At 40.0% G+C, this 18,700-nt stretch overlaps 1 protein-coding gene across 1 annotated transcript; it reads right to left on the bottom strand.

Moving 5' to 3' along the window:
* Window positions 1-6,516: 6,516 nt before the first annotated feature.
* Window positions 6,517-18,437, bottom strand: LOC103905593 (riboflavin-binding protein). The gene is made up of 5 exons (XM_009287314.1): window positions 18,287-18,437; window positions 17,293-17,392; window positions 16,019-16,147; window positions 10,916-11,027; window positions 6,517-6,875 (listed from the first exon to the last, which is right to left on the bottom strand). The coding sequence occupies exons 1-5, from the start codon at window positions 18,423-18,425 to the stop codon at window positions 6,639-6,641; spliced, it is 717 nt and encodes a 238-aa protein (XP_009285589.1). The 5' UTR covers window positions 18,426-18,437; the 3' UTR covers window positions 6,517-6,638.
* Between the last annotated feature and the right edge of the window lie 263 nt (window positions 18,438-18,700).

Consider the following 18,700-nt stretch of genomic DNA (forward strand, 5'->3'; position numbering starts at 1 on the left):
CCCTCCCCTCCTCTCCATCTTAAGAAGCCTTTGTGAACTCTTCTGTGTATTTTGGAATTTGTAATTAAGTATTTTTATTACTTTCACTGTAATATGGCTTCAGGTAAAGATGACATTAAGGTAACTGCCTGATATCAGAGTTGTCAGTCCAGACAAGTTTAGCATTCTTGAACGGGGTAACTCTCCTGAGTATCCACATTGCACCAAAGGTACTGAGAAGCAGGCTGTGCTAGAGTCCAGCTGAGTGGGGTGATGCCCTCCAATGACCAGCCGTACCCCGGTGAGCCATTTGGCAGGCAGCAAAAGTGGGGAGCATGTCTGAGCTGCAGGAGCCTCCAGAGAGAATGTGACGTTCCCAGTGAGTAATGCACAGATAATGGCTTGTGATTTCAGGAGCATTGGCAATATTTCCCTGCTGTGTGTTCCAGGCTTCACCTTCACAATAGTGTTGGGTAGAAAGGTGATTGGTGTATGATAAAAAGTAATAAAAAAAGGAAAAACCTTTTCAGTCTTAAAGTATGCCCTAGCGATCAAAGGATTGTGTCATCTGACCTACTTGTGTGGAGAGGTTCATGTTCTGGGTACACTTACCTAGCAGGAAGTTTGGAGGAATTCCAGTGAAACTGGGAATGTTGTGCAACATGCGTGGCTACAGTTCCCCACCAGTTAGAAGATTCTTGTGTTTAAGCCATAGATCTGGAGCAATTCCAGGCAATTAGATTTAAAGTAAACATCCTGGATGCAGTGTGTCAGATACTAGCACAATATTGTTTTAGTCTTTCTCATTTCTCCTGTGGGAATAATCATTCCATGAAGAAGGAAAGTGATCTAATGAGAGACTTAACTCAAGAGCTTGAACACTGAATTAATCACAGCTGTCTGAGAGGGGAACCAAGGCAAACTCCACAGAGAGCTCACTGCATTTCCAAGGAAGGAGGCCAAAAGAATACTAAGACTCGGATAGCAGTTGGTGATCAAAACAGAGGCAGGAGAGAGATGCTTTTAGTAGCTAAAGGGAAGCAAAACTGTGCAGCAGAGAGAGTTTCCCCCCTCATTTCTCTGAGAAGTTAAATCTCAGTAGTAGGGGATCGCTGCAACTTTTTCTTGGAGATGTTGAAAGTTGCCAGATCGCTGGGGTCTGATCCTCACTGTGTCCTCACACTTACCTGAAGTAGATGATTGATTTCATAGCTTGGCTCTTTTTTCACTGTTGTCTAGAGTTGTCCTGCAGCTTCACGCTGAATTAGACCTGCTTGCTAAGGTGATTTTATCAAAGGTGCAGGTCTTTTTTTGCCAAAAGGAAAAATGAGTCGTGCTTGAGAATTATCCGTCTTCAGGCACATGGGACTTCTAGTCTTGCCATTAGGAAAGTTTGGCAATGTTTCAAACTGTAGTCCAAACCCTAATGCTTTTTGGACTCTTTACTTAACTCTTCTTGTCTAAATCACCGTGTTCCCTTGGATAATAAAGTAGAGCAAACACACAACAGACCCATGAGCTGTCTAGAGCATGTGGAATTTTTTTAAATAACTCCAAGTTATGCAAACCTTTTGAACAGAAAAAAGGAAGGAAAATAACCAGAGAATGTGCATAAATTCAGCTAATTTTATTCCCTTTATTTTATATAGTCATTAGATATATACCAGGAGCATGTTTGCTCTCCTAGAAGGTATTGCGCTTGTGTTGACAGAGCTTGTGAGCTGATTTCATTGAGAAGATGGATAGAGTTAAACTCTGCCTGATACCCACCACATTCCACAGCCTGTGTGTGCAGTGGGGTCGTTCCAGAAGCAGTGCTTCCGTGGAATGTGAGATACGTCACGAACTCCGTGAGTAACTGTTAGTAGGATGTCTGCAGGTCCTGCATCTGCTTGCTTTGTGAGTCAGGACATCCAGGGCTCCGCATACACTGAAGCCTTAAAAGATTAAAACTTCCACAGTGTAACATTTGAACTGTAAATGGCATAGGTTGCTACTACACATCCCAGCTCCTTGGCCGCTCTGCTGTTCCCTTGCCATGTATTTCCCTGAATGAATTTTTTCCTTGATTTACCTTTCCTCAGTGCAAGCATTTTTCATCTCCCTTTTCAGAATTTCACCCTTGGGGGCTTGGACTAGTTCTCTGGTTAGAAAGATTATTTTTATTCTAATCTTGTCCTTCAAAGTGCTTGCAAAATCTCTACTTCATTGTCTGAGTAAACTAAAGTGTTGACTAGAATCAGAACAGACCCTTTGGGATTCCTAACAGAAGACCTGTCTGATATTAATGACAACATACTCATAGTAATATTTTAATATATTTTTTAACAGTTGTGCACCCATGTTATGGTGATTTCGTTTGCACTTTGTTTTTTTCAGTTTGCTTATCAGAATGTTACATCAAATGTTACCAAAACCCTTAAAAAGCCATATCTCATCTACAGCTTTCCCTTTTTCTGCAGGCTCGTTGTCTCTCAGCAAGGGAAATTATCCTGTTTTGACATTATTTGTCTTAAGTAATCTAACAATTATTATTTTTATAATTTTGTTATCCTTCAAGGTGCATGGAAATGCATTGTTAATAACTTGTTCTATTTTTTGGATGCTCAGGTTTTTGCAATATTTTATTTCATAAAATCTCTTTTATAATTTTTGCATGATAACTTTCGTCCAGAGATCACCTTACAAAGTGCAACTCCATTTGCAGTGTGAAATAAGGCTCTGAAACAGAACTTGTCCGTGCTAGTCCTAGTTCTGCAATACTTGCAATGATCAGATAACTCTTTTACTGACTCTCTCCCACTGACTCAGTTTGCTTCTCACTATTTATTTTCCTCTCAGGTATATTTTGAAGATTAATGAATATTTATAAAATGCTCTGAGTGAAACCTGCACATGAAAAATGCAACAGAAGTTGAAAATGTCATCATGACTGATGCTTATTATTTTTTAAAAAGGAAGCTATATTGTAATCAATATCCATGCAGAATTAAGAACTATAAAAATAGAGCGAGGACTCTAAAGGTACTACAGGAAATTGTGGCTGGCACAACTAAACTGAAGGTGAAAGCAACTGCGTAACCTGAAGAAAGCCTTGCAATGGCACAAGATACAGTGGGCAAGTTTTGTTAATAATGCTTAGTATTGACATATAGGCAGGATGAAGTATTTGTATTACAGAAGGATGATGAAATCCTTTTCAGTCTGCAAGTAATTAAAGATGAGGTTCATCATCATAAGTAACAATAATTTTAAAGCAGCAGGCTCAGATAACCTATACTAAAGAGCTCTAACAGAACTGTCAAGAGAGATCTCATTTGTAATAACTCCTGGCATTTCAGTGAAGTTTCAGAAGATTCATAGTATTGTGCCAATGTTTAAGGAAAGAAAAATAAATAAACAGAGCAAGCAGGATGACCCAGCTAGCTGTGTTATGGTTAACGTGACACCAGTCCCAAGTAGTACAGTACAAAAGCTGATACTTAGCCAGGTAGTAAATAAGTCAATAATTGGCAATAATTTTTATCAACATTGTCTTGTTGATAAATCCAATTTAATTTATTGACAAAGGTTGTAAGTCTCTTTCCTACAGATTAGTGTAGGAACATGTTTCACAACGTATTTCACAAAGCATTTGATCTACTGTTGTGACGTTTTGATGAAGATCTTAGTCGAGTCTAGTGTCACTAAATAGAGACATTTCAGTTGTCTGGGCCAGCGTGTGTCCAGAAGCAGGGCACGTGCTTTTGAGTGGTGATGCATAGCAGGCACTTACCAAATCAGGTCAGCGTTAGCTGGGGATGTCTGCAATCATCAGTAACTTGCATCTTTCTTTTCCCTGCTTCATCTTCACGGTGTATTGTTGTAGTCTGATTTTTAGTCATTTGTGTTATTTTTAATTTTGCTTTATCTGAGTTATCCTAGCCTTTTTGTAAATGTAAAATCACCACTGATGATAGCATTTCTGAGTGACAGAGAGATTGTCTAAGATGTAAATTACTGTGAGTAGAAAGCAGCTAGACAGAGCAAACGGTGGCTTAGGAAGGTTAGTCTATTCACATGAAGGTTTTGTAATACAGCCAAGTTCAAAGCAATAAGCCTAAGAGCTAAGATCACAGTTCACACCTCTGGGACAAGGGAGCTGTATAGTGGAAAAGAGTAACGCCAAGAAAAAACGAGGAATCGTAACACATGGACGCTGCAAAAAATCAGAATGATGCTCTTGTAGATGGGCAGTGCAATTAGGCAGAAATGTGTAGAGAGGCAGGGACATGGTGCTCTCGCTGTAGGTCACCCTTAACACTGCCATGGAGTACGGCTTTGATTTGTACAATTTAGGGAGGATATTCATGACTGGAGAGGGTATGGAGAAGAACTGTAAGTAGGACTTAAGGAGAGAGGGAATGTCTTACAATGACATATGTAAACTAAATAGAACTAAGACAGAGCTAATTGCTAAGGAGCAATTTGATCGTGTGTATGCGGCTGAGCAGAAAAGCAATGCTGAATACTGAAGAATTCTTTAATACAACAGGCTTTAGCAAAAAAACAGTGGCTGAAAGCTGAAACGACAAGTGTTAAATTAGGGATAATCTTTAACACTGAGGAAACAAATTATCAGGTGCATCGGACAATTCTCCATTATTTGGAGTTTTAAATCAAGACTGAAAGTCTTTCTGGATGATAACTTGCATTTGAATAAAACATACCTAGATCAATGGAAGAATGACCAAGAGGTATGGGACAATTTCTATGATATTGAGTAGTTCTTGACTTTTTGGCTTAGAAAAGAGATGACCTAGAGGAAATAGGGCAGCCCTGAAAAATTATTTGGGTCACAAAAGAGTTAAATCGTTTGCTTAGGGGTACATCATGAGTCAGTGGGAAAGCTACGAATAGGAACGAAATGCATTGTCTTGGTCCCTTAGCTGCTGTAGGATCCAGTGCTGTTCAAGAGCACGCAATAACCAGTCTCATGGGTCATCTTGAAACTAAGCATGGAAGAACTGTTTGTTGAGAGTGCTTTCAAGAGTAATGTAGCCAGGGCAAAGAGAATAAAGTGGAATGGGAAGAAGGGCAGAGACACAGGCAGTGATGATTGTGCTATACTTAACAAAGAACGTGAAAGAAGTCTTTGGCCATGGTGATACAGAAAAAGTTGGTGTTATGGCAGAGGGGATAATTAATTCTTGAATTTTGAGCACAGCAAAATAAAAAGCAGGAAAATTTCTGCTCTGATTCAGGTGCAATAAAGAAGGACAGGAAAGAACAGAGTTAGTGAAATAGGGGGAAAAAAAGGACTGTCAAGAGCTTTACAGAAGACCAAATTCTTGTTCTTTCTTTTCAAACAGTAGAACCAACAAATTCAGTTAGCATGAAATACAGATGTGGCAAAGTATCATTCTAAAACCAATTCAGTGCTGGTAGGAATTAGTCCATTGTTAAATATACTGAGAAGCTGGTTGGAAGCAGAGCATGACCTAACGGGTCTAGCATTACTATTGCAGCTGTGTGAAACCATTCAAATAAATAAACAGCCCAGTGAAGAAAGTGTGCTGGATTTTTAAGATTCTTCTAGTTTAACAGGATGTGCCAAGTCATTGTTTTAACTGTGGGCCAGATCCTTAAATGCTCTAAGGTGCCTAGCTCCATAGCAAGCACTGACATGATGCTGATTTTCACAATTCAATAATCTGACCCCCCAAATTAAATCCTTCTCATTGTTTTCCTGGTGATACCACTATGAAAGGCTGTACAGAATGGCACAGACCTGTCCACTCTATAGCGATGTCAGAGGGAGCATGGATGCATAATTGAAAGGAGGATTTCATTCATCCTTACCTGACGAGTCCCTCTGGGACTGGTGAACATTTTGGTTTTACTTTGACCTTAACAGTGATGCTGGGAAGCAGAATTACTGGTGGGAGAAACCTGACTGGGGCCCTCCCTGACACTTCCATTTGTCAGAGATCATTCTGTTTGGAATCATTCAGTGGGATTAATTGCACTCAAAATTATGCTTCAAATTCATATTGTACGAGACTTTTTGTACTGCTGTTGTTTAAGGTAGAAGCCCAGTGCAACAGAATGTGCATACTGTATACTGGCAATATATGGATCCAGGGATTTATCTAGTACACCACAATCCCCTGTTTTGCAAGAATGTTTCTGAGATACAAAATAAATACATTTTCAGTGGTCAGTAGCCAGGTTCACGGACCTATTTCTGCCTGCAGCATTTCTTCTTTATCGGAGCAGAGCCAGGCACACAGGAACTTGTGAGAGGAGTGCTGCGTGCCTATGCTAATGAAGGGTTTGGGTTGAAGATTTGGTGCATTACTGGCATGGCCTTCCAGAGGTCTCTAGTTCTCACTGTTCCACCTTAAGTCAGCAGGAGCTGCCTGTGCCTCTCCTCTTTGAAAGTCAACCCCTAGATATTACCTTCAGGCTTCTAGCTGTTCAGTTCATCACAAGATTACACCTGTGCTAACCTGTCTGGGAGCTTTGTGATGCAGATGCAAAAACATCAGAGAAAGATTAACATAACCAGCCATTGATTTATTATGTTCTAGGAAGTAAGGGATAAAGCGGGCTTGCGTGATGCCCTGAGCCCAGCCTCCATGATGATTTCTCTCGTCCTGATATACATCCACCAGCATTTATCTTGTCTGTTCCCCTTCGTCTCCCTTTAGTTTCTCAAACTTCAGGAGTCTCTTTTGGCAGGCATGCTCCTCGCTGCTGCTGATGCTGGAGCTTTCCTCTGAGCTTTCGGAGAGGAGATACTTGATTGCCATCATGTCCTTCATGTTCATTTGCAAGCAGAGGCAGGAGGATTCGCTCACCTTAAATGACTCCCCCCACATAGTCTGGCACATGTCAGTCCCATTTGCATACATCTGTGTGTCAAATAAGAAATGCATCATTTAAATTTAAAAAGAATTGAGTTAAAAATAAGTTTGTATTAAATTGATAAATATTTATAACTCTTTAAAAATTGGTACTAGATTATAAAAAAGCAGTCTGCAGTCATTCACTGTCTTGCTGTGTGCCATGCTTCATCACTTCTGAGATATCTTAAAATGTTATCCAGTCCCACAACTGGCAAAAGAGATTTGGCTGTTGTGAGAGCAAGTGATTACACAAAGTGCAAAGTGATCAGTAGCCAGCCCTTTGTTTCCACCCTGGGGCTGACAGCCCAGCTAGCTTTCTGGGTCTAACAGACCAAAGCTGTGTGTGAGAGCCTGTACAACTTGTAGCATGTCAGGATACTCTGACATGTCTCAGGATCTGAGTAGTGCTGAAAGCGCCAGACTGAGTGTTTTGAATACGGGAATCTTTATATCTACAGGCTAGAGACAGGCCAGTGGAGTCACAGCTCCATGGGATGTCACTGTGCTTGCTGCAATGTACATCGTGACTGGGCAGGACCTCACAGACAAAGAGAAGGGACATAACTTAGAAATTGCTTGAAGAAAAGAAGTTTTCTTCAAGCCTCCGAAGTGCTGTGTCCAGTGGTGCAACGGCCTTTCTGGCTCAAGAAATTGTGAACTGCAGCTTCTTGCACTCTCTGCAAGTGAATCTGTCCTGTTCCTGATACTACATTGTTTTGTAAGGCCTGTGTCCTAGGACCTGTACAATCACGCAACAAAGGTATTTCTTGCTTGCCAAGCTCACATTGTGACAACCTTATGTCCACCCAGCTTGAGTCTGCCTAAAGAATATTAGCTTAGGAGTTATCACGTCCAGCCACAGAGTGGGCAGGATATATCTTGCCTGCATTTCTCCCATGTGTTTGTGGTTGAAGTTCAATCTTTTCTGTTTCTGTAAAGGAAGCTTTAGGTACTCCCAGAAGCAAAGCTAAGAATGAAGTTGGGGCTGGGAGTGATGGCAGGAGTAGAAGCCTTGGGAATTAAGTAGTGGGAGTGTTAATGACTGAAACAGCAGACCAGGCAGCAGGACTGCTGGGTTCCATTACTGACTGATTCACCTTGACCGTGTCACCAGCATGTCTCTGAAGGAAGCTGTGTTTCATCTGTAACAGTACAAGCAGTCCTTGCACATGATGCTGATTCTTTAATCCTACAGTGTTTCTCTTAGTGCTGTAATTTCTGGATGGTGTGCTGGTTTACCATCATCACCAGCTCATGTAAAGATCTGACGCTGTGAATCTTGGAGAAGGTGCCCTGTGTTTGTGGTTGGGAGGTTTCTGCATGGAAGCTGCTCTGTATGAAAAAAATTAATGATTACAGATTTAAGTCTATTATGTAGAAGTGGAACTGGGCATCTGTAGTCCTGCAGCTTCTTCTGCTCCACCTATTTCCCACAAGTTCTTCTTATGAGGTGTCTCCCTGTCTCCCCACATGCAAAACTATGTTGACCTATACTGTGCAGGAAGGCAGATGAGAAGAAATCATAATCATCACTTTTGCCTTAGAAATCTGTCCTTTGTGAATAATAGAGTCCATTCCAAATAGCCCCAAAGACTCTGTAGTCTGTAAAATAGCTTTTCAGTTCACGCCATCTCTAGCCAGGGCTTGCTCCATGGATGCTGCAGTTGCTAGAGGAGGAGTGTGGAGGTTGGCTAGTGCACTGGGAGCAATGCAGGGTCAGAAATAGAAAGGTTGCTGCATCTAGTTCTCTCCGTGTGTTCTCAGGGCAGGCAGATGTTAGCTGTTTCTTTCCCACTACTTCTGTGCTTTTAAGCAGCATTAGACATTTTCTTCCAGCTCCTGTACAGTTCCTGGATTTCTACCTGCTTTTAGTTAATCATTCCAGAAAGTATTAAAAGCTGTCATGTGGATTTTCTTAGGTCTGTATGCAAGAGACATGACTACATCCTATTCTTATGTCCCACAGGTTCTGCAACATGTATTCATCATGCTCTTCTACTAGCTAAGTTGGCAATTTTATTTTGACCTTCCTCCTAACTCTGCTTAAAGATCAGAGCATAGCCAGAATGCTGCAGCAAACAAACAGTGCACACAGCCCATTTACCAAACGTGTCCCTAAATTACTGCAAAGGATTCTGATTCTTCAGCTTCTTGGAAGATGTTCTAGTCTATGCATTAACATTGCTTGGGGAGCACTCGGCTGGGGGAACAATGACAAAATGTGCCTCATTTTAGCCAGGCTAAAACTGGCTATGATCCATTGTGCATTCTTAACATTCAGCATTTGTCCCATATTCAGCATTTGTTCCAAACAGTCCTTACAACCACTTGCATACGTCAAATATAGGGCTGCTGATTGCTCCTCCGTATGAGCTGAGGCATCAAAAGAAGATAAGCATCTGCCCACAATGCTCTGACACTGGAGACCCCTTTGTGCTTCTGGGTAACAGTAACTTTCTTTTCCATGAGTTGAGTCCAAACCAAGCGAGTCTAGTGCTTGTATATCATGTAATTTTCATATGGGAAATGTGTTTTTTTAATTTCTCTGAAGAAACTTCATCTTTATTCTTACTTACCATGCAAGCCTATTTTTGGTGAAAAACAGGGGCAGTTTAGGGTGTGGTTCCATTTAGTTTAGGAATAGCTGCGCCTGGCTTCAAGTGATAAGACCTCTGGATTTGCTGCATGTTTTTCCCTGCAGATGGTATATTTTCTTTAAGAAATAAGTACAAGGGAATTCAAGGTTAAAAACTCCTATCTCTGGACCAGGGACAGTTTGAACAGGGACTGGAGATTATTTACAGAGATTATAATTTCGTTTTCCACTTCATCTGGAACTACTGATGATTTAGCACATCTGGGAAACTGAGCTGTAAGTTTCCGCAGCCCATTTGTTTTTTGGCCACCTTCCTGAGCTTGCTGATTAGTGTCACTTTTGCAAGGCAGACAGCAATCCTGCACTAACTGGACTGTGACTTCCACTTATATCAGTTGCTGAACTGACTTCTGGAAGTACATGCACTTGAATTGAATTCAAAACAATGAATCTGGGATCTTTGCAAGCCTTACCACCGGTGCCTAAGCACTACATTTAAATTTCGTTTACTTCTGCAATTTGGACAGTTTTCATGGACTCAGTGAAGTTCAACTGTTAAAAATATTCAAACAGGTATAGCAGTTTTGAGCTGTATTATATTGCCCTGATGCTAAACTTACTTGAGTCACTAGAAGAAAATCCTACCTGACTCTTGAAAGGTCTGTAGATCAGGTTCCAGGCAACCTTGCTCCTATAAGTCGTCAGTTATAATTTTATACACTTTTGCTCATAAAATTAGTTATCCCAACCATTAAACCTTCTCAGAAAGATGGGATGAGCTCTCAGAAAGCTTGTCAGTGCTGCTCTTTAACCATCAGAGTGATATAGAACAGAGTTAGCCCTGCCTAGCCATTGGCAGACACGATGGAGAACACACATCAGAGATATGATAGGTCTATGGAGGACAAAAGGGAGACAATTAGAAGAATGTCAGGACTTAGGCATTTGGAAGATGGAGAAGGACTTGAACATAACAAGGTAAAATAGAGAAAAGGGCAAAGATGCCTAATAGGCAAGAAAACCTTAAAAATTCCATAGTGATTTGGGAACTTACGTCCCAATTTAAAAAGACAGAGGTGTATAAAGCCCCACAGTATGTAAGGAACCTTATAAAATGCATCTCAGTGCCTCTGTTGTATGAACAAAGTTCATTTATCTTTTACTTTCTAAACCCCACTGTGGTTAAAGTATCAGTGCTGCTTGAACTTTTACTTTTGTTTCAGAAGTGGTATGAATAGTGATTAATTAAATGTATATATACTTAGAGTAAGCAATCTACATAAATATAAATGTTTTAAAATTTATATACTTAAAAAGTCTGATGTAGGTATGGCTTGAAACTGCTGAAGTAAAAATAATTCACCTGTTGCATTTTACACCCATATATTCAGGAAAAAAAAAAGAACTCTTAATGCCATTTTTTCTGCTCCAGTTGATCAGGTTTTCTTACCTCACTATATGGAATACATTTATTCTTACAGTGGTTTTCTCCACTTTCATCCCATTCCCAGTCCGTCAGCCAGTTATGAACACATATGGAATCATCTTTGCAGGCTTCGTACCTTCATGGAGATTAGTGTGGAAGATACAGTTATTTCTCTCACTTTTTTTTCAGTGGACTCAGATTCAACTCAGAAAGCCTACGTGGGCTATGCTAGTAACGTGGTATGGTCACACAGTGCAGCTTAGCAACAGATCTTCAAGAAATGTGCACATTATCTTAGCTTGACATGTACATAAACTCTGAGCTGGCCAGGAAGACCTAAATCCCAATGAAAACTAAACAGTTCACCCACTGTGTTTTATACTCACAGACTTAAGTAAAGGGCTCATGTTCTGAGGAGCAACACTCATTCATGCAGTGTTTTCTGCTTGGTTATGTCCGCTGATGTTACTGAGTGGAGGAAATACTGTGTGGGAGGGAGTTTCATGAATGCTGATGTTCAATAGTGTGACAGAGCACAGGTACGCTAAGAGTGAACTGTCACTTGAGGGAGATGTGGGGAAAGTTTGTATTTATGAATTAATATGGGAAAAGAAGCATGATATTGCCTGGGCAGGGGGTTGCTATGAGGAATGAGCACTGAAATAAGGAAAATCCACAAACAACAAAATCATATAAACTAATAGGCTGTCAGCCTCAGAATGACGTTTTCAAAGAAGTTAAACTTGAAGTGAAGGAGGAAAGATAAGAGTCTCGTAGGGTATAGGTCTAAAATTTTAAATTTTAAGTTATTTTTAACTTGTAAGCCGTAATGTAAAAAAAAGCCTATAAATGGCCTGGAACGAGTATGGTATGCAACTGGCTGGTCTACGTGATGAGAGATCTCATGACTTACCATTATCCTACATAATTTCCTTCCTTCCACTTCTTTTTATGTTCTACTTCTTGGCTCTTACCTTTCTTAAAGATCACTTTCTGCAAATCAGTTAACATCTACTTAAATTTATTCTCAATGGCTTCAGGCGGACTATTCACACCAGTAACCAAGAGTGCCAAAACCATGAGGCACTAACTTCAAAAAGTTAGTGTAGTTCAGCATGGTATTTATAATTAATGCCTTTGGATATATTTTCTGTTCATAAATGTTATCATTTTTAATCTTCAGGGTCACGTTTCCAAAACTACTTTGATATAACGAGGGCTGCAGACTTACATTTTTAAGTGAAATATGAGTTGTCATGTGGTCATAGAACTACAAGAACTAGACATTGCAGTACATTTGCACGTGCAGAAAGGTAAGAACATGCACATCTGCAGATTTTTTTAGAGGGAGAAAGAGCAGTAACAGATGGAGGGTAACCAAGGCCTGAACTAAACACGTCTAGGGCAGAAGACACGTATTCCCAAATGTGTTCATCCATGAATCTGTTGCCAGAGGTAGGGGCTCTGCTGGAAATAATAGGCTGCAATTTGATAAATTAATATAATGTGACACTAATAGGCAGGTCCTACCAGTTTGTGCCATGACTGGATTTGGGACTAGGGACTATAAGAATAATGGGTTTGTTGTTTGTTAGCTGCTGCGTGTACCCTGACTGAGAAAGACACACAGAGGTAACTCCCCAGTGACAGCTGTTTCTCTAATGCTAGTCACTTTGCCTGCTTGAAGGCACACCAGTTAGGAGCATCAATGCAAACTTTTTGTTAATCACCGTCTATGAACTCTCCACATACCAGCATCAGATTCAGCAATTAGCCCTTGATTCTTCAAGCCATGTAGGCATGTCCTTTACGCATGCACTTAAATTCATTGCTTTCTAGCAAAGTCGATCAATATCTACTGTGAGCTGCCTAATACTAGCATTTCCACCTAAAGCAGTTGTGCCCTTCCCACAGTCTTCTTTTTTGGTTTCCTTTTTTATTTGGCTAAATATTTTTCAGCCTGATGGGTTCCCAGACCAGGGTTGCTTCATGGCCTCTCAGACAGTGCCGCTGGCACATGGGTGGAGACAGGGTAGGGGAAAGAATGAGCAGCCCTTGGGGCTGAGGAGAGGGCAGAATTGCTTCTTTTGAAATTAGTGTCACCTTCAGTTATACTTTTCAAATTATGAATATGTATTTCAGAGTTTTACTGAACTGGGGCACTCATGCTATGCATCTGGTTTCCTCTGGAGTTTGAATTAAATATGTTTATTAAAGTATTTATATTTTTATTCACTATATCTATTGAATTGTCAGATGAAATGTTTCATAATTATGATTATTGCCTGACTCTGTGGTTTGTATATAAGCAGGTAGCAAGGCTATTGTTACAAGTTTTTCTTTATCCCGATGGAAGTAATTATGAAACTAAGTTTATGAAAAATCGTGCCTTATGAAACGTCTGATTTCTGCTGTTCAGAAACCCATAAGTGGTTTCTTCAAACATTAATTAAAACCCGTGAGAAACATAAACATAAATACTTAAAAGATCCTCCCTGAACATACTAGTTCCCTATACACAATGGCTTGTACATCGGGCTCTTTCAAAAGCAATAGTTTTAGGACTAGTGGGAGCAAGGAATCCTAAGACAATAGGAAGAAAAGGCAGGCCCCAAGCTAGTCAGATGAATTTCTTTTAAATGAAGTCACTGCTCATTCAGAATCCTCTGCACATTTCTGGCCACAAAGACATACAGTATGCAGCAGGCACACTCACGGCATGTAGAGAAAGTAGGTCACATCACTAGCAGTGCTACAGCATGCTAAAGGGACTCCAGTGAATAGAACATGAAAAAAATGTTACTTTAAATCACCAGAAAGAGTGGGAATTCTGTTCAGGCTCTTTTCTAGCCTCAGGCCTTAAGCAGGGTGATGGAATGGGTTTGACATTGGCATTAGGCAGGCACACAGACTAGCATGAACAGTAATGGGTCATCATTACATTTTTGATTCAGGCCAGGCATCTATGATGCCAAGAGGGGCAACAGATCATTGTTCAGTATTTGTTTAGAGTAGACCCTACTCTTTGCCAGGAGACTCTATGCTGGAAAAGGGTCAGTTTTTCCTGTGCAGCAGCTCTCAATCACACCCCCCACACTTTCCAACAACAAAAGTTACAAATGCTAGTTACCTGGAGGTTCTGGCAATAGCCAGGGGACACTGATGGTTTTGCTATGTAATACTGACCCGCTATATACACTTTGGTATAAATCTCATATATACTAAGGCTGGCTTAAACCAGTCATAGATGCAAACTAAACTTACAGGATATATTGTCTTTCATCTTTACACTTTCACTGGATATAGCAATTTGGTGATGACTTTGTGTGCTACTTAATTTGGGATACATTTGTTTTAGATATTGGTATTCTATCGCTTTGCCTGTTAGATCTATTCTAAAGCTCACTGGCAACTCCAATGCTTTAATAACCAAATGCTTTCAAATTTTGGTAATATTTGGTTCTGAGCTTTGAGATTCTGAGCACTGAGGCAAATTCAAGGTCTCAGTCTTTATCTTCAAGGAGGTCAATAATCTGGATTCAGTTTAGAAGATTACCAAAAATTTAGGAAGGAAGACTGCACATGACGAATCTGTTCCTGAGGCACATGGAGTTTCCTAACACAGAAATAAAATTCCTTACTAGAGGAAACTCTAGGGAAGCTAAGAAATACATCAGCCCTTCTCACTATCTTCCATTACAAATGCAAGCTATGCTTCTTATTTCCTTCTCTGGCACAAGGCAATGGAGACATATTTAAAGACAAATCCTACCAAAATACTGCACTGCATACATGACTTTGCCCTTGGAGAGAAGATAAGAGTGAAAGTGGATCCATGTGTCCATAATATTCAAGTTGCATAACGACTAGGGAAAGCACTGTACAGAGCAGTGCAAGAGAACCTGACCATGCACTGCTGTGTGTACTGTGTTTTCTGTGCTTCCAAGAAAAGCTCTTTTATAACGTTTTTAGAAGTATTAAACCCATTTTCTGTGATTTTCAGAGCAGCCTAAGGGATTCAGACATTCCCAGTTCATTACTTTCAAGGGATGCTACCAGTTACAATCCTACAGTAGGAACACAGCCTGTGCTGTTTGTACTATGCTTCACACCAATTTAACCATACAGACAAGTTACTGTAGTTACTAGGCACAACATTAATATGGTACTGAGATTTATATGACGTTATTTAAGCTTCAACATCTCATAACAGGGAGGGAGGAAGGGAGGGAGGGAGAGATATGTGTACCACTGAAAAAATCGCAGTACCCCACCTGGATATAATGCTCCTACCCCAAGACTAAGGACAGACGGGTGCTGGGTTGTCCCACTACATGTCTTGCACCAAAAAATAATGTGATTCCCTGATGCTGTATTTTGGGGAAAAAAAATTAAATGCTATTATGCTTGCTCATTGCTATTAATACTTTTAGCATTACGTGGCTGCAAGTTTCTCCGAGATTCAGGCTTTTAGAAGTGGTTTTAGAGAGAGGGATGATGGAAGGGAAGAGAAAAGGCCAAGGGTGAAAAATTAAGAAATTAAGCTAATTTGTTATATGAATTAATTGAAAACATACAGAAAGTGGCTGCTTTCATGATTTCGTAGTGCATTTTATACATATAAAAGAAATGTATCATGTCATGATCAAGTATTTAGATTTAAAATGCTAACTGCATAAATGCTAACTCACAGGCATGGACTTTTCAAAGGTTGGGCGGGCCCTCACTGCTGTTAGAACTGCCTGACGTTAGTGCCTGTCAACGTGGTGAGAGCTCCTCCGTCACGTCAGGCAGTTCTGATGCCACTGCACTGCATCCTAACGGAGAGCATGGCAGTGCTGTCCCCGAGTCACTAAACTCTGACACAGTTTAGTGACTCCATCCCGCATTCAGCCTGTGTCATTATTATTTTGGGGGTAGTAGCTTAGCAGAGGAAAAAGTAGAGATGGCAAACAAGAAATGAAGAGGAAGAACAAGAGAAAAGGCATAAAAGTGATGCAACACCATCGAATCTTAGTGCTACTTGATTGGGAGATCTGTGCTTCATCCACCCATGCTCCTTGACACCCTAGTAACACAGGCATATTAAAGCTAAATAAAAATACTTCAATAAAAAGCTGAACCTACCAGTCATCACAAAAACTTTGACACAGTGGAACAGACTGAATAGCAGCAGTGTAGCTGGGATGGATCCAGTGAGCAGCATGTGGAGAACATCGGTAAAAGCACTCAATTTTCTTCGTGAACACTTCACAGCTGTGGTGGGTGAGAAAAGCCACAAATAAACTTGTTTCTTAGCATCAAGGCTATAGCCTCAGTTTTCTAGGCCCGCTTTGATGTGGATGCAATACTATAGATTAGGAGAAAAACATAGAAAAGCATCCTTTCGCCCTGTTAGTGTCTAGGTTCCAAACTCATTCCTTTGGCATTGTGTACAGACTCTGACCGTGCAATTACCATAGCCAGCTAAAGAGTGCACAAATGTTTCCATGCATATTTCAGCCCTATTTGTGTAAGCCTTCTGTAAATTTTTGAGGCCTTGAGTTTTCCTGGCAAGAACGATTCCGGGCAATAATAAAATGTAGTTTAAAACTATAGTACAAAACTTATTCTACACTGTAGCTTCATGGTTTCGCTAATCTTTAGCTTTTCCCACAGCCCAGCTGAAGTTACTTAAAAACGCATACTGTTGCTGCTCTTCTGGGAGTGGCAGGCAATAGCTGTTACTTTTGAACATCTGTTTTTGCTTAATTGTTTTGTGCTTTCATTCTTTTAGTTCTATAACTTGCCATGTTTCACAGCTCTAACATCTAACGGGGTACTAAAAATCTTAATTATGAAGACATTCTTCATGGTTACAAAACTCACAGGACTACAAGAATTTTTATTCTAAATATTCAGATGTTTCATTTCTGGACTCTTGTGCATTTTGTTTGCGAGATTTAATACTCTAGTTGATCTGCTTTCTAAACAAAGGAAGAAGCCTGGTCTGTATTGACTAGGGGTCACACTCACTGGTATGTGATGGTTGCTTTGGAGAGCTACAGAGGTGCGGTATGGTTGTTACCTACTGGGTTTATGACTGCTTTGCACTGCTAGATCTGGTTCTATACTGAAAGCAAACTTGAAAAAACATAACCCTTTCTTGATAAAATGGCATAAATCCTTCTGCACAAATAGGATATACTTAGGGATTCATGGGCTTTTGTGAGGGAAGAAGAAAAGCCAGATGTTGGTCAGGTGTAGAGACAAGACGATGGGAACTAGGCTGGGTGGCATAATCTCTAGGGCAACCTAGGGACTGTCCATCAGCAACTCCAGGGGGAGTTACAATTAGCTGTGTGGCTGCTACAGCACAGATCTATTGAACCAGGACACAGACAACATCAAAGCTGACTTACGATTTACTGAGTTGCCCACATCTGTTCCAGTAGCTGTTGTTTACTTTAATTACTGGGGAATGAGCCAATTGCTCTGTGAAGTCTGCATAGCAACAGGAAGCTGTTAGAAATGAAACAGAGATCTTGCAATAAGGATTTTCTTTAATATTGTATTTGGAAGACTCAAAATGTAAGATGAATCTGTTTCGGTCCATAACATGATAAAGTCTCTTAGCACTAACTAGAAGATGTACTCAAGCTCTAACATTTTTGGTTTTGGAAGTAGCAGTGTAAATGCTAAGTGAGGTGGACTGGCATCAACAGTGCTTTGTCAAGGTGTGCCCAGAGAGGCCCAAGAATTTTACTAGTGTTCTGCCAGATGTTATATCCTGAGGGATACTAACTTCGAAAGCTACCAAACATAAAAAGAGAGTTGAAGAAATGTAATAAATACTATACTTTGCTCACTATAGAATTTTGATTTCAACCTTTCCCATTTGGTGTCTGCTACAATTAATTAATTTTTATCCTTAATCACAATAAACCAAATTAATCTTCGCTGTAAACTTTTTTAAGCAGATGGAGCTACAAGAAAAGTAAACTGCATCAGAATTTTTTAAAGATAACAAATGAAGTCAATGAGTTTTGCAGTTGTCTTTGTTAAGAACCAGAATCTTACTCTCGGTTTGCATGCAGCAAAATGCCAATGAAGGAAGCTTTTCAAATGCAACGTATACTGCATCTTATTAAGCAGATGAGCTACAAGAAAAGTAAACTGCATCAGAATTTTTTAAAGATAACAAATGAAGTCAATGAGTTTTGCAGTTGTCTTTGTTAAGAACCAGAATCTTACTCTCGGTTTGCATGCAGCAAAATGCCAATGAAGGAAGCTTTTCAAATGCAACGTATACTGCATCTTATATATATTTGAGAAATTAAGGGAACTGCCAAAACAATTAGTGTGTACAAAGCTGTACTTCTAGACTATATTTGGCAAAATTTAAACCACTCTTACATTTAGAGTACAGAGTGCATTCATGCATATTTGGCTCAGGACTTGGCTTCAGTTTGTGGGTGTCCCCTTCCAGACATCCGTATTTTTGACAGGTAGATGACGTTATGACAGCAAAGAGGGTGACAGCAAACCTCAGCATTGTTGTTCGGTTCTTTTTCCTGTATGGAGAGAAGTCTTTATTTATAACCTTTATTTCTAGGAGAAGCCATTACATTAAAAGGAAGGACTGGTTTAAAAAAGCTACATATATAACCAAATAAAAAATGCTCAGCAAAGATGCACACATAAATATTAAGACACACATTCTCCCTTTCTCTTTGCTTATATCTGAACACTTATACTTCTGCTACATATTTTTGAGGTTCGGTGGCAAGTGATAAAAGCCACCAATAATTCAGGCTATTTATGAAAACG

The sequence above is a fragment of the Aptenodytes forsteri genome, unplaced genomic scaffold (genome assembly GCF_000699145.1).
Source record: "Aptenodytes forsteri isolate BGI_AS27 unplaced genomic scaffold, ASM69914v1 Scaffold119, whole genome shotgun sequence".
Taxonomy (NCBI): Eukaryota; Metazoa; Chordata; class Aves; order Sphenisciformes; family Spheniscidae; genus Aptenodytes; species Aptenodytes forsteri.